The 20,353-nt window shown below is 49.9% G+C and overlaps 4 protein-coding genes across 4 annotated transcripts; 3 read left to right on the forward strand and 1 right to left on the reverse strand.

Annotated features, from left to right (window-relative positions):
* Positions 1–6,945: 6,945 nt before the first annotated feature.
* On the forward strand, positions 6,946–10,774 carry P174DRAFT_424903 (putative RNA-binding protein; the record flags this gene model as incomplete). The annotated part of the gene is made up of 6 exons (XM_024825237.1): positions 6,946–7,218; positions 7,571–8,004; positions 8,251–8,497; positions 8,650–9,598; positions 9,661–9,752; positions 9,827–10,774. The coding sequence occupies 6 exons, from the start codon at positions 6,946–6,948 to the stop codon at positions 10,772–10,774; spliced, it is 2,943 nt and encodes a 980-aa protein (XP_024678326.1).
* Positions 10,775–11,600: 826 nt separating this feature from the next.
* P174DRAFT_445632 (origin of replication complex subunit 5 family protein) lies at positions 11,601–13,637 on the forward strand. The gene is made up of 5 exons (XM_024828389.1): positions 11,601–11,781; positions 11,867–12,244; positions 12,320–12,724; positions 12,795–13,075; positions 13,114–13,637. The coding sequence occupies exons 1-5, from the start codon at positions 11,695–11,697 to the stop codon at positions 13,475–13,477; spliced, it is 1,515 nt and encodes a 504-aa protein (XP_024678327.1). The 5' UTR covers positions 11,601–11,694; the 3' UTR covers positions 13,478–13,637.
* On the reverse strand, positions 13,478–15,929 carry P174DRAFT_507388 (uncharacterized protein). The gene is made up of 11 exons (XM_024831376.1): positions 15,745–15,929; positions 15,627–15,689; positions 15,432–15,535; positions 15,115–15,376; positions 15,030–15,060; positions 14,888–14,969; positions 14,773–14,810; positions 14,626–14,723; positions 14,164–14,558; positions 13,898–14,063; positions 13,478–13,842 (listed from the first exon to the last, which is right to left on the reverse strand). The coding sequence occupies exons 2-11, from the start codon at positions 15,655–15,657 to the stop codon at positions 13,649–13,651; spliced, it is 1,401 nt and encodes a 466-aa protein (XP_024678328.1). The 5' UTR covers positions 15,658–15,689; positions 15,745–15,929; the 3' UTR covers positions 13,478–13,648.
* Positions 15,930–16,811: 882 nt separating this feature from the next.
* On the forward strand, positions 16,812–19,992 carry P174DRAFT_454742 (plasma-membrane proton-efflux P-type ATPase; the record flags this gene model as incomplete). Its single annotated transcript, XM_024829260.1, has 4 exons — positions 16,812–17,240; positions 17,305–17,535; positions 17,594–19,688; positions 19,743–19,992. 4 exons carry the CDS (start codon positions 16,812–16,814, stop codon positions 19,790–19,792), a joined length of 2,805 nt encoding a protein of 934 aa, XP_024678329.1. The 3' UTR covers positions 19,793–19,992.
* Positions 19,993–20,353: the final 361 nt, after the last annotated feature.

Consider the following 20,353-nt stretch of genomic DNA (forward strand, 5'->3'; position numbering starts at 1 on the left):
CCCATCAAGTAGCACAACATATCCCGCGGACGGTCCTCCTCAACCGTGTCAGATATGCAGAATATGTACTGTCCCTGAACGACTCCGGACTATGGTGCTTCGATCTACGGCATTTCATCAACAGACATTCCAGGGACTTGCTGAATTCGTCGTCCGTGGCAGCCCGCAATTTCCTTCATGTCAAAGATCTATCTCTAACCAGGAGATGTCCAAGTTAATATCAATATGAAGTGTGGCGCCCTGCATGGACTGTTAGTACAACCACTGTCCAGATGCTCGACCGAGAAGCTCATGTGAGCCAGAACCGTACCGAGTGGAATATGTCGACCTTAAGACTATCCTCGCAGACAGCCAGACTCTAAAGGCTCGTGCTAAGAAAAGGATGGAATGGAGTGACTGCAGACCTGAATATGTCCAAAGAGCAGATCATCGCAAAGCCACCACATGAATACTTCACAGCGACTGATCGTGCGTGTTTCCTGTCTCTACAGTACTCGGTTGATATCTGGCCAAACGAGTGGATAGAACTTCCAGGACCGGCAGAGTGGTGGCCAGATGACTACGATTTTGCTTACTGCGTCGGACAGTGCACGTCACTGAGGAGGATTAATCGTGTCTTTTGGTTTCTGGCGTTGAGGAATGTAGGTTTATTCGATGCATGTCGGATACGGATAATCTTGGGTCTGATTTGTGCTGGCTGATTTCCAGTGTCCGGTGAACACTCTATACAGCTTCTAGGCTCTTATAATGATATAATTGCCGGTATGCTGGGACATTCAGAATGAAGACAGGGTACTCATACAAGGACGGCGTGATGCCCTGGACTTACTCTTTGCTGATGGAGTCTCGATGAACTTCAGTGACTTATGTGCCTCTCCCTCATCTTTCAGCGAAGTGGGTTTGTCAATTTCGCAGCCCCATGACGGGCGCTACCTTTTGCCTTCACCATTACTTCAGCTTCAATGTACCGTCGCCAATATACTCCATGCCACGGGCAGGGTGAGAAGATCGACCTATGGTGCGACTGGCGCACTTCCAATAACGGAAGTACTAATATCTCGAAGCTGTGGTTGTGCGGGTAAACTCATTATTGCCCCGGCAATCGAGGAGCGCAGCATGAACTCAAAGTCTAGAAGACCCAGGTTCAGTGATAATAGCAGTCCTACTCATAAGCATACAGACCGATGAATTGAAAGAGAACAGACATGAGTGCTAGTCGCATTATTGCCAACCTACTTACTAGGATGAGCTTAATTGCTCCCTTGAGTTAGTCGTCGATAGCGAGGAGTTTCTGGAACGACCAGGGGTCCTCTTAGCCGCGGCTGACTTTTAAGAGGAAGAGTCCGTCTGGACAATTTGCGTCCGTCTTGCAAGAATCGCTCATTCAATTTATCATTAGAGGAACTAGAGACTGCTAGAGAAAACAGCTGAAAACCTAGGTAAATGGTTTATCGTCCAAGTAATGTCCCTCCCCCTTTCCGGTTCTGATGGTTAGAATAGCGCCGGGGAGGGCTACCACTCTGTCTGCGTTGACTACTGGAGCCTGAGCGCTATTACCAGGAGGACCGCTACCCTTTGCCCCTGATCAATGAAATCTTAGGGCGGATGTCAGGGCAAGAATCTTCATTAGCTAGATATACGCTAGAGATACATCGCAGCAGGCTAGACCCGCGCTCAGAAGACTTGATCACCCGCTTTTCATGGTTCGTAAACGGCATTCTTAGGACTGTTTGGATGACATTTTGACAGCCGTTGTCGACGAGTCGTTAATCTAATTCGACATTGTATCTTAGCTCCTGAACCTAGATACTCAGCGGGCAAAAATGGAAAGAATTGGCTGAGGTCAGGTTGAGCGTTCACCAGTCTGCTACGGCCAAGGGATATTAGCCCCGAATCCAAGATGGGCAAATGCGTTCTGTTTGTAGATTGGGTATTCATCTGCCTCGAAGAGCTCTAAGACCAAATAAGAGACTCTACCAAGCGACGTAGCTACTGGGAACAGCCATGCACTACTGTCTGAGCGATCATCCTAATCAGTCAATCTCAGTTTGCATACAGCCTAGTGCATCACAGTTCCAGTGCTTTATGGGAGTATGGTCTTTTCCTGAAGCGACTCTGCCCCAAATACAGCCGGCTGCATTAACGTCTTGCCGTTGGCCAACTGTCAGACTCTCGAAGCTTTTAACTTGATATTGCCGTTAAGCTGCTGCAATTTCTAGCTTGCTCAAGATGCCAGTTATGCATTACTAGCCAATGGCGTGCTTTCAACCCAACTTCAGGATGCACATCCAAGAAATGGGACAAGTTCTGGCCGCATAACATCACCAGCTTGACCTGAGCGCTCGCCCTGTCAGCCCAAGCAGAGTGAGTTGGCACGAGCTTTCGAGCCTAGCGGTTCTCGGAGAATACTGGCGGCAGAATGGCGTTCGAATGGCCACCTAGCGAGAGGTGTCGTCTGCGTGTGGTATGAACCAGTGTAGGCCTTGGGGAGCTTTCCGAAATGCGATCTCCTTTTTTTCACCTGAAGTGGCATGATGGGCTCGTCTGTCTGTTCCTGACGTCTCGTAGCCGTAAGAGAGGCATTACGACTTAAGACTCGCTAACGTTCGCCCAGGTCCCCAAGTTTAAGCCAAGCCAGGGCTCCCATCTCCACTCCTGTTGAAGAATGAGTCACCTCTAAAAAACTAGCGAAGTTGGGCAACAATCTGGAAGGCCGTTTAAAGTGATCTCTCTTGGGCCTTCACTTCTAAGGCTTGACTCCATCCGTGACGGTGGACCGGAGTAAAAGCCAATTGCAATTGACGACTTGATCAGTGCGCAGCGCTGGGGCAACGGGTACAACCACACATTGAATATTCAACGTATACAACGGCCTAGAGATCCCGAATTTGCAAGATCTCCTTAGCAAGGCACTAGAAGACTTGAGCCCTGTCAATCCTTCCCGGATTACCTATGTGGGGTTCATCAATTGGAAAGCCTGTGGCGCGAGATTCCGCTGACCGCAACTTCAATCATTTTCGCCACCTGGCAATCCACCGGTGCCCTGCGAGAGCTCACTGTCCATTATTAGTTCGGATGCACTGTGCGGTGGAGATTGGTAGGATCATGTCCCTCGATGCTAGTCTCGTGAGTTGAAGGAAGTTCATGCTGCATCGTGGCGGGCCAATTCATCACGTGTGAGTTCCGAGATGAAGTTTCAAAGACGAGTACATAGGTTTTAAGTGTATCCAACCGTATTAAAGTTGGACTCGAGAACGGATGGTGCATTTCTCCATTATGCGAGTGCCGTACTGACGGACATGAATCGCACAGAGGGGTGGATCAGAGCGCAGTTGCCATTGGACCAGAACCAGCGTGGAGATCACTACCTATGACACAGAGAGCCAAAATGGTTGATTAGCAATAATTAGAGTCGGGGGCGAGCGGTCCTTAGTTTCTGACCAGTCAACCAATGTTGTATCATCAGCGGGGTACTGAGAGACGCCGTTCACCTCGTGTCTCAAGCTGCCATCAACAATGCAGGAATGAGGTGCAGCGATAATATGTCGATGGACTAGAGATAGCTTGCCCTTCATGTCGAGGAGAAAGTTACAATTGCATCGATGACGGTAAAAGCGTCAAGGACGACTCCAGAGTCTGGCTGATGTGGAAGTCGGTAGGTACTCGGTAGGTTAGTACTGTAACATGAAACGCCCCACTGATAAGCGATAATGCTCAAAGCAGTGAGGGGAGGTTCTGTATGGAGTTTCTAACGTATGTAGACAGACCATGCTCTGCGCATGACTTCCCATTCCGACTTACTTGAAGAATGGGACGAGACTCCAGACATCCAATAACAAGGATAATTGGGAAACGATGAAGCGACAAACTCAGGTGTGTGCTGTTGTCCGAAGATGGGGTCTACTGTAGCGCCCGCAGGGCCCAGGCCCATGCTTTGACCCTCGCTATTTCTAGAGCTAGGATTGTAAGGTCCAGATGATCTAGTGTCAAGTAGTGAAGTGTCGCAAGATCTGGATCTGGTTGCCAATTTGACATGATGATCTGTCCTAAATATCAATAATGTATGTAGTGACCTGTAAAGCAATAGCAGTGCTCGCGGGCTAGTATATTAAGGTAGCATCGAGGATGGAGATCTTAACACTGAGTCAGTAGGACTTCGCCTCTTTTGTCACTCCAGTTGCCACCATCATTTTCGATATTCAGAAAAGGAGTATCTATGGGGTACGGAGTAGGTACGAGACTCCAGTACTCGCTATTTGCCCCCATTACTTACACTAGGTAATTCTCAGAGATTCCGCTTATCAGGTTGAAGAGGGGATTCCGATGCGACAAACAGCTTTAAGCCCCTCCAATCAAGGGGCTCTTGGGCTCACCTGCGCATCCATTGGGATCTGTAACAAACGATGATTTGTCTGCAGATAGTCTGTCCGTACACCGCCTTTCCTGTGCTGCACCAGTCAGATTGATAAGAACCTAAGTCTCTAAGGACGAAGAATGCAGCACTCTCCATAGGTACCTGACCCAGGTCTCTAATAGTAGTATTCTTAATCCTGCACCAGCAGACTCGAATCAACCAACGTTTGTTGACCGCAGAATCGGTTGATCCATGGTACTAGGCCGATAATATCCCCCTGAGTTCACGGAGTATGGAGTACGTCGTAATTCTGGAATCTGGATCCTGGGTTAGCGCTCAGCTATCCGGCAGTGAACCCTGGAACCTCCCAATTGCTTCCTCCATTACAAATAAAAACAAACACACCCAAGTCACAAAAAGGAAAGAAAGCGCCCAAAGAGAAGATACTATAGGTCTGATACTTGGGGCAAGTTAGGTAACCCAGCTCCAGTGTCGCGAACCATTCGGAACGCGCGTGGCAAACCACATATACGTTCTGTGTGGTCGTGCTACGCTTATCTGAATAATACTTTCTAAAATACAAGGGATGACTTGCTACTACTTGCAGTGTCAATAACAAGAATAGGAGTTGATTGCCCTGAATACGAGAAAGAACATCGAAGAAATAGTAACATATTATTGCCAGAACTATATCTTGCAAGGAGAAAGCACTATCAGGTGTATAATGGAAACTTATTCTTGGTCTGTCTATCGAAATCGAGACCGTAATGGCATATTTTTCTATTGTACCCGTACCCTGTACCATTTTCTTATGTTCCCCTTGATGCCCTTTGATTTGTCAGGTCTTTCTTTTGATGATAGAATAATCCAAGGGTGACTACAACCTACACTGGTTAGATGTGATCTGCTTTCACATATGTGGAAGAATTCAGTGTCTCCACTCAATGCAGACAAAGACGTGCAGAAGTCCACGCTCTCGACAAGCACAATCCAGCTGGGAGGACACCCCTTGCACGAGCCTGTCTACAGAGTACTGATCAAATACTCTCTGCAATCGCAGCTGATCAAAGCTACAGAGCATGTTTGTCTGAGCTGGTGCCGCTCGTTTCAAAGTGGCCGATGATGAAGAAAGATAAGGACCAATCTTACAAGCCGCAGCAAGCCCAGTCAGCCCCTTAGGGAGAGCTACCAAGCCTACCATCACACCCCAACAAAGGCGTGCAGTAGCATCAGAATCCGCACAGGGAGTAGCAAAGCAGGGTCCAATCAAGGGCCGTCCAGCAGTCATTCATTTTGGATCCGTCAGAAAGATAATCATTTTCTCAACGAGGCTTGTCATCAACAGAGATGACACCTCATCACCGTGCTTGCTTGGTCTTGGACTTGGAAAGGGCTGAGGATCTCGTTTAATTAGTTGCATGGCGAATTGGCAATGGAAAAGTCATCGACTTCATCTGTCGGCCAAGAGAGGGATGATCATGAACACGCCTTGAGGTTCTGCTCCATAGGTATCTATCATCCGATCAATGAAGATCTCCAAAAAATAAGAAGAAAAGCTAGGATGTTCCAGCTCACAGACCCCAAGGGATATGCAGCTCCAACTAAGTATGCCAGTGGTAGACTTGATGGTGATGACCTGCTGCGTTATCGTCCTCGACAATCGCGGCGAAGAGCTTGAAGATACCTTGGATATTATTTTGCGTCTACATCAAACCAAATCAACAGGCACAAATCAGAATAAATCAACATTAATGATATTGTAATAATGGTAAAAATGAAAATCCCCTCAAAGAATCGGTTTTTCAAATCGGATCGGTTCTGTTATGACTAGATAGGTATTCAAAACTCCCCGCTCTGGGAGTCCCAGCCGCCCGCTTGTCTCTAATAGTTAGTTCCCCTCCCATTTCCCGCCTATTCTGGCTCACTGGTTCCTCTCTGCCCTTTTCCTCCCACTCCAAATCATCTGTATAACATCTGTTTCCCCTTCGTCATTGTGGTTTTGGATATACTCTCTTTTTATATTGTTCACTCGTTTCATCCTCGTCGCCTCCTGCCGCTCGGTTCTTCGAGCGAGTACGGATAAAGCAGCCGTAAGAGTGCCAATGCCCGCCTTGTGATTCAAGCAGCACTGATCGAGATCTCCGCACCCTTTAGGACCACGTTGTCGGAATCCAAATCACGGCCTGAAAGCGACGGGACGATCGCTTTTTCCACCGTTCTATCAGACGACTATCGACGGAAGCTCCTCCCCATACTGAGATTTAGGCTCTCGAGGCGTTCATTGTCTGTGAGTTGTGGCCTTTTCCCCCGAAGATCTGCTCCGCCGAAGTCACCCCTCAGCCCCTCTGAAACTCCTTACTTTGCACACTGCTGTCCGAGGAAGCACACCGCCAACCGATGTCTCCCTCGCTGGTCTCCTGGCAGTTGTGCTCAAAGCCGTCGTCTGCTTAGATGGCAATCGGTCCCAGTTGTTGATATTGCTTCCTTAAATCTCTCGTGTTACCCAAAAATGCTATAATATAACTTGTGCTCTAACCTGGCTCAACCCCTGAATGGAATTAGTCCGCGAATCCTGCCCTATCCTGCCCAAGATGGCCTTCAAGAATGGGCTTAGTGAACGCCTCGATGAGCTGCGCTTCCCGTCCCCGCGATCTCCTCCCTCCGAGTCCACGTTCCCTGGCTATAGCTCGCTCTCTCCGGGCCATACCAATTTCGTTTCGGCCTTCCCGCGGCCGTCAGGCGATGTGCGCGCCAACCTTCAACGACGATTCACCACAGACTCGAGTAAGCTCTCTTCGTGGAGCTACTTGAACCAAGTGGGCGGTTCTTCTCAAGCTGCCGATCCATTAGATTTGCTCTCATCGGTAAGTTTCCCATATCAATAGGCTATTGTATTTTGCCAAGTTGGTCAGCGTTGCAACCGGCCTTTTGATTATGAATTGGGTTGCCCTGTAGCGCGTGCTTTTTACCCCATGCGCTCTGCTATTGTCTGTTCTGAATCCCCCTATTGCGCGTGCCCCACGCGCACACCTCCCGCTACTGTAGTCATTCACTGTTGGTCACTATTTCATTCACCCGACCATGATTGACCAGTCCACGTTGAGTCATTGTACCCCGCGCATGGCCTCCGTACCTTGGGGGATGATGTCATTTTGAAAGCCGTGCTTGCTTTGATGCCCTAGTCTCTACTTGTATATGGCTCTGACTCTGTTCCAGTTCGAAAAGAAACGTCAGCATATAGAGTATATGCGGGAGCAGAGGAGAAGGTTCGAAGAAGACATGAAGCTCCTGGACATGCAGCATGAGAAAGAGAAGCAAGAGATGGATCAGCTGGCCAGGGACTTGGCCAAAGCTGGGCTGTCGGGACCAGTCAGCGAGCCCACCACTCCCCCGGAGTACCGTGAAAATGGCTTCGCTGGTGCATTCACTCGCCCAACTCGCTTCTCTACCTCTAGCGTGACCTCCTCTCCCGGCTTCTTCAACGTCTTCGCACCTTCTCAAGTTACATCTCCGCCAAGTCAAACAACACACAGCTCTGCTCAGACACCTACCAATCGTTTTTCTGTTCATTCGGTTCCTGGATCTCGTAGAAATTCCGAAAAGGAGGATTTTGGTCAAGAAACTGCTTCTCCCTTCCGTCCTGGACCTTCGTAAGTAGCTGATTCCCACTTTCTTTTTTTCACACATCTCGCTTTGCTGCTGCTGGGGTTGCTTTGAAAAAGCTTGCGTTGGATAAGCTCTTCTGGGGTTCTCCACAAGATCTGGCAAATGGCCTGCATTCACGTATTGCTGGCTTAGCGTCTTTTCACTTGGGATCCCTCACAGACGCTCATTGGTCCATGGCCTCCTGCATGATTGTCAAATCTGGGGTAGCTGACTGACTTCTTGTACCCCAGAATCCACCGCTATTCAATGCCCTCCACTGGTCTAGGATCACAGATTCGTCCTAATATTGCTGCGTTCAGCAACACCTCAGGCCTGGACTCCTTCTCTGCTGCGAAGTACTTGTTCCACAACGAGGACGACAGAGCCACTGTGACAGAGGAGGATCGAATCCCTACCCCTGACATCAAGAGTTACCTCAAACTGACAGATCCCGACGACAAGTTTCCTACCCTGTCACGCAGGAACGATTCTGGCTTGGTAAGTTTCCAGTGATTTATCGTGTGCACGGGCTTTTGCTACTTTGTCTTTCTCCACACAAAGTTCCTTCTTCTGATCCCGCTCACACCCTGTGATTACCATTCTTCTTTGTCGTTTTGTATCTGGTCGGCTTTGCTGATCATTATCCTTAGCTGTCTGCAAACTCGGACGCGTTGGATCTAGCAAATTCTCGGACTCCTAACCCAGAGATGTGGAACACACACAGCCGCCATCGCTCCTCCCACCAGAGCATGCCGCAGAACGCTCTAAACATGTTCCGTCTTGATCAGCTCGGAAACTCTACCAGCGAGAGCCACACTCAAGCGTCCAATCCTACTCGTCACATTGCGAGACACTCCCTGGAAGCAAACCTATTCCACAGCCAGGAGGGAGGCCACGGAAATATGGGTCCAGCTGTCTCAAGTCGTCCAACTTCGCTTCAGACGTCTTACTCTACGAACGACGTTCCCACTGTCAAGGGTGACGGATTCAACCCTGCAATTACACCCCCCAAGGCGCATGCCGAGAGTTTCCAGCAACACACCACCAATCTGGGCAGGATTCCAACCAATTCTATTGGCACTCAGCAGAAGGAAGCCGCGCCACATGATGAGTCCAAGCCTCAGAACTCCCTGAATCAGCAGACGACCTTGCAGGCTAGTGCTCCTCCTTTTGGACCACAGCTTCCTACTGCCGCCGTAAACCATAATACGGTTACTCCGACTGCGATGACTGCGTTCCCAGCGCCTTTCTATGGCTATGGAATCCAAGCATACATGGGAAACCCCGTCCAGGTTAACGGTCAACTCCAGAACTTCAACCCCGCCGCCCCCTACGGTGCTTATCCTCCTTACGGTAACTATCGACTGGCAGAAGGTCAAGCCAAAGGCGTTGCTGCTCGCAGAAGCGGTGACGCAGACTCTAACCAACTGTCTCGCTTCACCAATTTTCCGCTGGAACATTATCGGGGCGAGCTGTACACCCTTTGCAAAGATCAGCATGGCTGTAGGTATCTGCAGAGAAAGCTGGAGGAACGTAACGCTGAACACGTTCAACTCATATTCGACGAAACTCATATGCACGTTGTTGAGCTAATGACTGGTTCGTGAAGCTTATCCTACTTGCATCCGAAGAAACTTTTGTCTTCTAACTTCTCCCAACAGATCCCTTCGGCAACTACCTGTGCCAGAAACTGCTCGAGTACTCTAATGACGAGCAGCGGACCGCTCTAATTAATAACGCTGCCCACCAACTTGTGAAGATAGCCTTGAACCAGCATGGCACTAGGGCTTTGCAGAAGATGATTGAATTCATCTCAACCCCGAACAGATCCAGACGGTCATCCAGGCTCTACGTGATCATGTTGTGGAGCTGGTTCAGGACCTGAATGGCAACCATGTCATCCAGAAATGCCTGAACCGTCTTTCTGCGGAAGACGCGCAGTTCATCTACGATGCCGTTGGCGGCAATTGTGTGGTTGTCGGCACCCATCGCCACGGATGCTGTGTCCTGCAGCGCTGCATTGACCATGCCTCTGGCGAGCAGAGGGCTCGTTTGATCGCTCAAATTACGGCCAATGCTTTTGCATTGGTCCAGGATCCATTTGGTAACTACGTCGTGCAATACATTTTGGATCTTGCGGAGCCTCATTTCACGGAGCCTCTCTGCCAAGCTTTCCGTGGCAACATCCCAGCTCTGTCGAAGCAAAAATTCAGCTCCAATGTGATCGAGAAGTGCCTTCGTACCGCTGAGTTCCCGATGAGACGCCAGATGATCGATGAAATGCTGGCAGGAGCTGAGCTTGAGAAGATGCTTCGCGACTCCTTCGCCAATTACGTCGTCCAGACTGCTATGGACTTCGCAGATCCGGAAACCAGAGCTCGTATTGTCGACGCTATTCGCCCAATCCTGCCTTCCATCCGGCAGACTCCTCATGGCCGCCGCATTGCCGGTAAAATGATGGCATCCGAAGGCTCTAGTAGGGGAAGCGCCGCGACAAGCGGACAGGTCACCCCGAACGAAATGAATTCTGCCCAGCTTCCGGGTCCCTTGCAAGGCCCTCAGAAGCCGTTCTTGTATCAACACAACTCATTCCCTGCTCCCACTGTCGGATCCCATTTTGGAAGTCAGAATTTCATGCCCGCTGCTGGCTCCGGCTCTGTTTCCAACACCACATCCGGCGGTGCCAGCGAAAACTCTTCCGGCATTTATGCCCCTGCTGCTCAGCAGCCGAACGGCAATCTCGGGGCTCAGAGCCAGCTGTACGCTTACTTCTAATCGCTACGCTGTCTCTCGGGTCGGCAGTTCTTGCTGGGCACACTGTACTCATATTGAGACGATTCTACGATCTTGATGAACTTACGGCCACCTTGACCCAATGTCAACCTGGGGCACATGGCTTTTGATACCACAGCAAGATTTTTACCTCCATGCAATCCACCTGCATTTTGTGCTATTTCCTGATGATATGATGCAGTTGATGACGATGCATACGCGTGCATTATGCCTTGTACTTTTTGCAACACTATCCTGCATATTGGCCTCTGCTACTGCAATCTTGTGTCACATGCATACAACATCTTTTACGACCCCCACATGTGCTTTTAGCTCTTTCTATTCCAGATCTGTCTTTTTTTTTTGGCATTTTTCTTTGTTTTACTTGTGATGGACGATCTCATTGAGATTTTGGCAGTGCTGCTGGTTAAGGAGCCTGGCTCCTCCAACCGCGCGGGCAGGGCAGTCATTGGATTTGACGTGAGACTGGTCCCTGAGCCGGCTCCGTTTCTCAGCAAGGAAATATGGCCCTGGCAACGTTCTCTATCTGTTTTGCCAGTTCAGGTTTTTTTTTGTAGTCTTATCTCTGATCGCTGCCGTTTTCTTTCATGATTGTCACAATAGCACATTCGGTAGAATAGATGTACCCATACTTTTAAGTACCATATGCTTTGCAATCACGATTACCCTTGTACAAACTTGTAGACCAGACACCATCTTCGAGTTGTCGCTCGTCTACATATAAGCGGTACGGAGATGCACGTGACTTGGCATGTGAAAGGCTTCTGCGCGCGTCTTCCCAATCATTTAATTCAGTGAGTTGGAGAGGTACACAACCACATTATTTGCGTACGGCATACACCTCATTGCTTAGCTTCAGAGTTTGGAGCGTAGGCAGCTCTCACTTATCCTCCATTACCCCTATGCTCCGCGCGGACAATCTCCGGTCAATCAGCCAGCGATGGCCGTGTCGTGAGATCCAGACCAGACAGCTCGCCTGTCTACTTGGAGTACGTTTGTTCAATCCCGTTGAGCTTGTTCATCCGCGCTAAGAGATGGGATACATATTGCATTTGGACTAACGGTTCCTTCTAGCCTGGGATATCTAGTCCTTCTACGGTTGTCGTCCACGGTATCTCCGCGACATGCAAGTCAACAATTGTCCGCGCCGTCCTCTCCGCCCTTGCGGTGCCGCACGCCATTGTTCGGAGCACGGAGTGTATCACAGGTCGCCATCTACTGACGAAGATTCTTTGGGCGACGCTGGAGGCATTGGGCCTCAAGGATGAGTGGGAGAAGTTCGGAAAGGGCCGGTGCGAGCATGTTAGTACGCTCGCGGTGCTGCTTGCCGAGTCCCTCGCTTCGAATGCCGGGAAGAAGACAGAGAAGTTTGTGCTTGTGCTGGATGAGATCGATAGGCAGCGGGAGGCGCCGCAGACGCTTCTTGCTGCGCTGGCTAGGCTTGGGGAGGTGGTAAGTCGCTTTGTTTATGAGTGAATCAAGTGGTGTGGGCGGTGGTTGTTGACTCGATTCTTTGCCGATGAGTAGATCCCCTCGCTGTGTGTCGTTTTGATCCTCAGCTCGACACCGCGCCCTCTTTTCTTGCAGTCTGCCGCTGTCCCGCATATCAGCTTCCCTCCATACACGCGCAAAGAGGCAACTACCATCATCCTGAACTCCGAATCACCCCGTGTCTACGGACTCCCGCAGGAAACCGCCGCGAAGCTATACCCCCATTTCGTATCGGCCGTCTACGACTCGCTGGTCGGGCCCACGGCCAGCTCGATACCTACCTTCCGGTCAATATGCGAGAAACTCTGGCCGCAGTTCGTCTCGCCAATCGTCACCGGCGAGACAGCCCCGGGAGGCAACGAATGGGACTTCTCCCGGCTGCTGGTCAAGAACCGCGCGCTGTTCCGCCAGCAAGGCGAAGCAGCGCTGGTGCACCACATCGTCACCGAGGACTCCGCGCCCACGACCAACGGCGCCGGCTCCAGCCTCCTCAAACCCTCGCTGACCGCAGCGTCTGCCCCTCCCCACTGCCTTCCCTCCCTACTTCCCTACTCTAATCCTCACCTCCGCCTACCTCGCCTCACACACCCCTCAACGCCTCGACACGATCTTCTTCTCCAAATTCTCCTCGTCCTCACTATCGGCCCGCAACAAGCGCGCCCATCACAGACGACGCCTGAAACTCCTCTCCCAGGCGCAGGCCGAAGACGCCCGAGCAGCCCGCCAAAACGCCTCCACACCAGGCAAGAAGGGTAAGAGGCAGAAGACGCGTATCACAAAGTCGACGCTCGAGTCCGCCTTCGCGACCACCTCAGCTACTACCTCCGGAGGCGCCCCGGTATCACCGGCCCGTCTACAATCCTCACTGCCCGTCCGTTTCCTCTGGAGCGATTAATAGCTATCTACCATGCTATAGACCCTAATCCTCCTGCAAACCCTATCCGTATGACGGCTGTGGCTGATGCGATATACGCGGAGCTGGCTACGCTCCGGCGTCTGCGGCTGGTCGTGCCTGCGGCGGGTCGGGATAGCTCTAGTCGCATGGGAGCGGGGGCTGGGGGTTCGGGCGGCGGTAATACGACCTCTGATGCTGGTGAGAAATGGTGTGTTAATGTCTCTGGCGATTGGATCGGGGAAATGGCCAAGGGGATCGGGGTGGAAGTTGGGGAATGGCTAGCAGGTGGATTGGATTGAAGACGGTCAGTCGACTATATGGGTTCATTCATTAGAGTACCCATTGCTGGCTTATATCCACAGAAGTGATGTTACATCATAACTCATGATAACGCGATGACTCAAAAAATAAAAGGCCTAGTTCTAGGCTCATATTATCCGTCATGGAATGCCAATATCCGGAGAATCTACCTACCAAACCCACTCGTCAACCGTAGCACTAGAGCAGACCAGTAGAGTGGGGGTCTGAGGCCCGTGCGATGATCCATCACCAGATTCAAACCGTAGCGAGGAAATAGGATTTGCGTATTGGTATTTCGTTAGAGGTGAAGAGACTTGTTCTCCAGTACGAAGGGAGAACAATTGAACCTTGCGCTCGTCGGAAGCTATTGACGCAGAATTAGTAGGCTTGCCTGAGATCAAAAAGGTCAATGACCTCACCGCTTGCCAGAAGGCCAAGTTCAGGACTGATATCAAAGTCGGGGATGACTTCCGGCGAAAAATCGGAGAATGAGAGATACGGCCTGGTTGAAGTGTGACGGGGATGATTGGGTCTTGGATTGCGCTGTAGGCCGTTAGGTGCGTACCGGATGTCGTACATTTGCAGCTATAGATATCATCATTAGCTTGCTTTCTCTTTAGAACGGAGAAAAGGGGAATCTTCATTCTTTGGGATGTAAAGACAAGGACATGACCGAAGTGCGTACCGAGTTTATCCCTGCCACGACGATTCGATAAGGGTCAAGGTTCCTGATCTTCGTGACTGCATGGGGGTGTTGTAGACGTGTTGCAGTCCCCCCGCTGCGGAGATCGTGAAGGAAGACGGTTGAGTCTTTCAGACCAGCAGCGATGACAGTCGGAGACAGCCATTCAACGCTAGTAACAAGTGCGTGAGAGGAATCTGTACGTCGATGGAAAATTGGCTTTCCGTTGGAGACATCGCTGGCGAACGGCTTCTTGGATAGAGTCCAATAACTTCCCAATCCTTCTAGAGTATACAGGCCATCGGAAGTGCCAATCGCAAAGAGTGCTTTGTCTCCCTCTGGACACGGTGACGAGCACCACAAGGATGACTCAGTACGAATGCGAATTGGATGGGCGACTAGTTTGGGATGAACGTCAATCAACGTTCGCTCCCCAAACACTGCCAGCAGGACACATGTACGTACAGAAAGCAGGCCAACGATAATCGCCGCCTTCACCGAGGTCAGGCAGCATACGTGGAGCGAGGAATGAGTCGCCATTTGGACCACTATCCATTGTGGCTCTGATCTTGTTAGCTGATTGATCCCTTGGTGGATTCTAGTCGGACTTACAGCAAGTATCCGGTATGGCTCAAGGAGATAGAAGAGAGCTGAGATTGTACGATGGCGTATAAGCATGCGTGTTACATCACTAAATCGTTTTGGGAAGAGCGATATAAACACATACTCTGTACGGCTCTCGGAAGAGCACTCGCTCCATCGTCCGATTATATGTCCATATCTCTTGGTCGGTGTCTGGAAAGCATACTCTGATGGAAGTGTCAATGAAGAAAAATGCGGTCAAACCGCATATGAGAGCATCAACTTACGAGACCGACGATTCACCACCACGGTGGCCACCTTTGGAAGCAATCAGCGCCGGGAATGAAAATACGAGGCCGGGCTTGAACTCACTGGCAATAAGGATGCCAGAACGGTTGTTGCGTAGCACATGCTTAATGGTATAATCACTTGGCCACGGTTCAAAACGATGCAGCTGTTTTCGACTGATTTGGCTAGCATATGTGAGACCTTGTTGCTCTTGTCGCACAGGCTTTGATATCTGTTGCGCTCCAATTTCTCGTTCAAATCCGAGAAGGGGACTTCTCACGAACGGCGACCTTCTGATTTTCTCCTTTGCCAGTCTCCGAGTGAGGTGGACTTTCCTCTGGCGTTTCTATCAAGTAATCAGTTCCATGGTCCATTTGGAAGCTTAAGATCAAATCTACAACCTCATGCTCGACCCGTTTCCTCTTGACTGCATCCTTTGAGTACTGTGCTCCTGGGGCAGCTTTATGACTAGCTTGAATTTTGAAATACTTCTTCTTGTCGGGATCTGTTTGGTATCAATGAGAGTCCAAGTCATGAGTCCCAGCTCGCAGACATAACCTTTGACTGTAGACCATCACGAGAGAACATTCACGTACCATAGTAGAACCCTGGAATCTCCCGATTCATGGTGCCGAGCCAAGGATAAGCAACGGCCAGGACTATGACCTAAGAATTAGGACTCCGGTCTATGCAGAGAGATTTCTTTGAATATACCCGAATTATGAAGATTATCAAATGAAGGTGAGCTGAGCTCGCCGAAGCCACAGTGATTGCGTTCTCATGGAGTGCAAATGTGCAGGAGTGAAATTTTTGCGTTGTTAGTTTTGTTGTAGCTTGACACTCAGAGAAGCATGTACTTCTCTCCAAAAATCTCTTTATTCAAGTTTATTTGCCGGCCGTGAAACTTCTCTGATATAGATTCATCGAAGGCAGCTGTGTGCCCTGTGGCCGCAATGACGTCCACCGCAGAAACCCGGTTACGTAAGCAGAAGTATTTGAGGAGCGTCTCCAATTGGCTGGATTGAGGCGTCAGTACTATTTCCTCACGCGATCCATCAAGGACAGCTTTTCATCAGACCGTACTTCCCTTTCTATGATCGGTCGCTTCAATAAGCCAGAAGGGAACACGGGGGATCTTCTCTCTGTACTTCAAATGCAGTCTTTCGTTGATATTACATTGCTGGTGCTCTTTTAGATGTGTTTCTATCATGCTTGAATCACAGGTGCTTGCGAAATTGACTTACCATTGTTGAAACAGACCACCGAGTATTTGGCTTCCAGACTGAAGATGAACCTATATCCCACAGATGTCAATGGAGGCACCGCGTATATGTGGAGTTCCAAGTAAGGATGGAAGATTCAGATAGGATGTAAATGAGCACTGTACACAGAAACCAGATGGTTAGACGGTGTCTTCAAAGAGGTAATACAAGACCTGACACTCAGTCGATCCATGTTCCCCATCCTTTCCTGCTTCGCCTATTCCATTAAACCCTGATTTCTATCTCTTTTGACTGAACATTGTGAAGAAGGAGATGATGAGGCCCTTCCTTTATCGCTTACGGTTGCTTCCTTCCCTGAATGGGTTGTCAGCGCCTTCCGCCATCAATCCCTCGCTCTGTGATCACTCGTTTGGGTGACTCCGTCAACATCTGTTTCTACTGCCTCTCACAGATGGTTTTTTATGGTCTATTGTGGATCGTTCTACGAGTCATATTGTATACTTCTATACGTTATACGTCTCAATCTGTCTACCTTTTTCTACTGTATTATCTTTCACAATGGGTGGTCAGTTCGGCAGGGACCCTCTTGGGGCCCTTCTGAGCCAGGAAAACGCAGTACCTGTTCGGAGGCTCAGTGGTGTGAACACCAAGAGCCCTCTTGTGGCCAGCAAGGAGAAGAAGCCGATCCCTACAGACGAGGACGATGATGAAGATGCCGAAGAGGAGAACATGGACGCCCTCATTGACGATCTCCAAACAGTGGATGGTGACGTTGACGTGGATGATGATATAGCCATTGACACAGGTGTCATTACTCGTCGTGTTTCCGATGAGATGCTACAGACAGACCCAGAAAAAGGTCTTAGCGAAATCGAGGCTCAGCATCGACGGAGAAAGTACGGCCCCAATCGGATGAAGGAAGAAAAGGAAAACTTTCTGCTCACATTTTTGTCCTTCTTCGTTGGACCTGTCCAATTTGTAATGGAGGTATGAAACCATCATGCTACTTATGTTCATCTCTTCAGAATGACGACTGATTCTGTGAGCACAGGGCGCTGCTGTCTTGGCCGCCGGGCTTCGAGATTGGGTGGATTTCGGTGTCATATGTGCGCTTCTTTTGCTCAACGCATCTGTGGGCTTTATTCAGGAATTTCAGGCCGGGTCCATTGTCGATGAGCTCAAGAAAACACTCGCTCTCAAAGCAATTGTCTGCCGCGAAGGAGAGTTCAACGAAATTGACGCCTCGGAGATCGTGCCTGGAGATATAGTCAGAATCGAGGAGGTAATGTACTACCAAAGCTCCAATGCAGATGAAGGATGAGCTCTGCTGACTCGAGAAGGGCACAATTGTACCAGCCGACGGCCGGATAGTGTCGTCCAGCCTTATTCAGGTGGACCAATCTTCGATCACTGGTGAATCTCTGGCAGTTGACAAACACAAAGGAGATACCTGTTACGCATCGTCTGCCGTCAAGCGTGGTCGAGCAATAATTGTTATTACCGCCACTGGTGATTATACCTTCGTCGGACAGGCTGCCGCATTGGTTAATGCTGCATCCTCTGGATCAGGTCACTTCACCGAGGTCCTCAATGGTATCGGCGCCGTTCTCCTTGTCCTGGTCATCATAACCTTGCTTGTTGTGTGGGTTTCGTCCTTCTACCGCTCAAATGGCATCATTACGATACTCGAGTTCACCTTGGCCATTACGATTATCGGTGTACCTGTCGGTCTCCCTGCCGTTGTCACGACTACAATGGCGGTAGGTGCTGCGTACCTAGCCAAGAAACAGGCCATTGTGCAAAGATTATCAGCGATTGAGTCTTTGGCTGGTGTCGAGATCCTCTGCTCTGACAAGACTGGCACACTGACAAGAAATAAGCTATCATTGTCGGAGCCGTACACTGTTGCTGGGGTTGAACCGGACGATCTCATGTTGACTGCTTGCTTGGCCGCCTCGAGGAAGAAGAAGGGCATGGATGCCATTGACAAAGCATTTTTCAAAGCACTCCGACATTATCCGCGTGCAAAAGCTGCGCTTACGCAATACAAGGTGCTGGAATTCCATCCATTTGATCCTGTCTCAAAGAAAGTCACAGCCGTAGTGCAGTCGCCCCAAGGTCGCCGAATGACGTGTGTCAAAGGCGCGCCTCTGTTCGTTCTCAAGACCGTCGAGGAGGACCATCCTATTCCAGAGGAGATTGATACTGCATACAAGAACAAAGTCGCTGAATTTGCAACTCGCGGTTTCCGTTCGCTTGGAGTTGCTCGGAGACGCGATCAGGGCAGTTGGGAGATCCTCGGTATCATGCCATGTTCCGACCCTCCGCGACACGACACTGCAAAAACCATCAGTGAGGCGAAGAGCCTGGGGCTCTCGATCAAAATGCTAACCGGTGATGCGGTGGGAATTGCTCGAGAGACTTCACGTCAACTTGGGCTCGGCACCAATGTGTATAATGCGGAGCGGCTCGGTCTCGGAGGTGGAGGAACAATGCCTGGATCAGAGGTGTATGACTTTGTCGAAGCTGCCGACGGCTTCGCGGAGGTCTTCCCGCAGCACAAATACAATGTTGTGGAGATTCTACAGCAACGTGGATACCTTGTGGCAATGACGGGTGACGGCGTCAACGATGCTCCTTCGCTCAAGAAAGCTGACACTGGTATTGCCGTTGAAGGATCTTCTGATGCGGCGCGCTCTGCTGCTGATATTGTCTTCCTTGCTCCCGGCCTGTCTGCCATAATTGATGCATTGAAGACTTCACGTCAGATATTTCACCGCATGTATGCATATGTGGTGTATCGGATAGCCTTGTCGTTGCACCTCGAGATTTTTCTGGGCTTGTGGATTGCAATCTTGAATGAAAGTCTCAACCTACAGCTCGTTGTTTTCATCGCCATCTTTGCTGATATTGCCACACTTGCCATTGCCTACGATAACGCCCCGTACTCCAAGACCCCTGTGAAGTGGAACCTCCCCAAGCTATGGGGCATGTCTATTCTCCTTGGTCTTGTACTTGCCGCAGGGACGTGGGTTGCGCTTACCACTATCATGAACAGTGGCGAAGAAGGTGGCATCATCCAGAATTTCGGAGAACGCGACGAGGTTCTGTTCCTCGAGATATCACTGACCGAGAATTGGCTCATTTTCATCACCCGCGCGAACGGGCCCTTCTGGTCATCAATTCCTTCTTGGCAATTGACAGGAGCCATTCTAGTTGTCGATCTCGTGGCTACATTTTTCTGCATATTCGGTTGGTTCGTCGGTGGCCAAACCTCGATTGTTGCTGTTGTCCGTATCTGGGTCTTCTCGTTTGGTGTTTTCTGCATCATGGGTGGTCTTTATTACCTGCTGCAGGGCTCGACGGGCTTTGACAATCTCATGAATGGTAAAAGCTTTAGCCGAAGCGTGAAACAGAGATCTCTCGAGGACTTCGGTAAGCTTACCTCCAGCCACTCTATTGATCGTGCATAAGACTAACTCCAACCAGTGGTCTCGCTTCAAAGGGTTTCAACACAGCATGAGAAGAACAACCCTTGAAGCTGTCTAGGCTCGATTTCTCTCTCTGCGTACAATTTCATGCCCTTTTGCAGCGCCACTGTAGTATTCCTGGAAGACATTGCTATGCAGCGGTCTCACAATTATACTTCCTTGAGGCCGTTTGATGGAGCCTGACTTTCCTTAGTGTTCACTCATGATAGCTAGGTCTCACATTGTTTCAAGTTGTCCAATGGTTACGGTAGTATTAGACAATTGCATGTCCGCTACAAATTGAAGGTATTCTCCATTGCAGGTTTCCGTCTCGAATCCAGATAGGCAAAAGTCGGCTCATCTCGTATTTCTCAATGTCGAATTTTTATATTTTGATTCGGGACGACGTCATCTATACACTTACTCTTTGAAAGCTCTGTCTGTACAGTCGTTTCGTAGGAGATGGATGAAGGACCCAAAATGGAACTATAAGAGCCACTGCTGTAGCCGAATATCAGGTCATATCTGGTTAGCACCAAGTTTGTAAGCTTTGCCTTAGGCTAGCCTTTTGTGGATAGCTATTCTGCTTACATAACCGCCCCTCCGCTCTACATGGAATTTCTAATGCGG

Source organism: Aspergillus novofumigatus (genome assembly GCF_002847465.1).
Source record: "Aspergillus novofumigatus IBT 16806 chromosome Unknown P174scaffold_9, whole genome shotgun sequence".
NCBI classification, from domain to species: Eukaryota; Fungi; Ascomycota; class Eurotiomycetes; order Eurotiales; family Aspergillaceae; genus Aspergillus; species Aspergillus novofumigatus.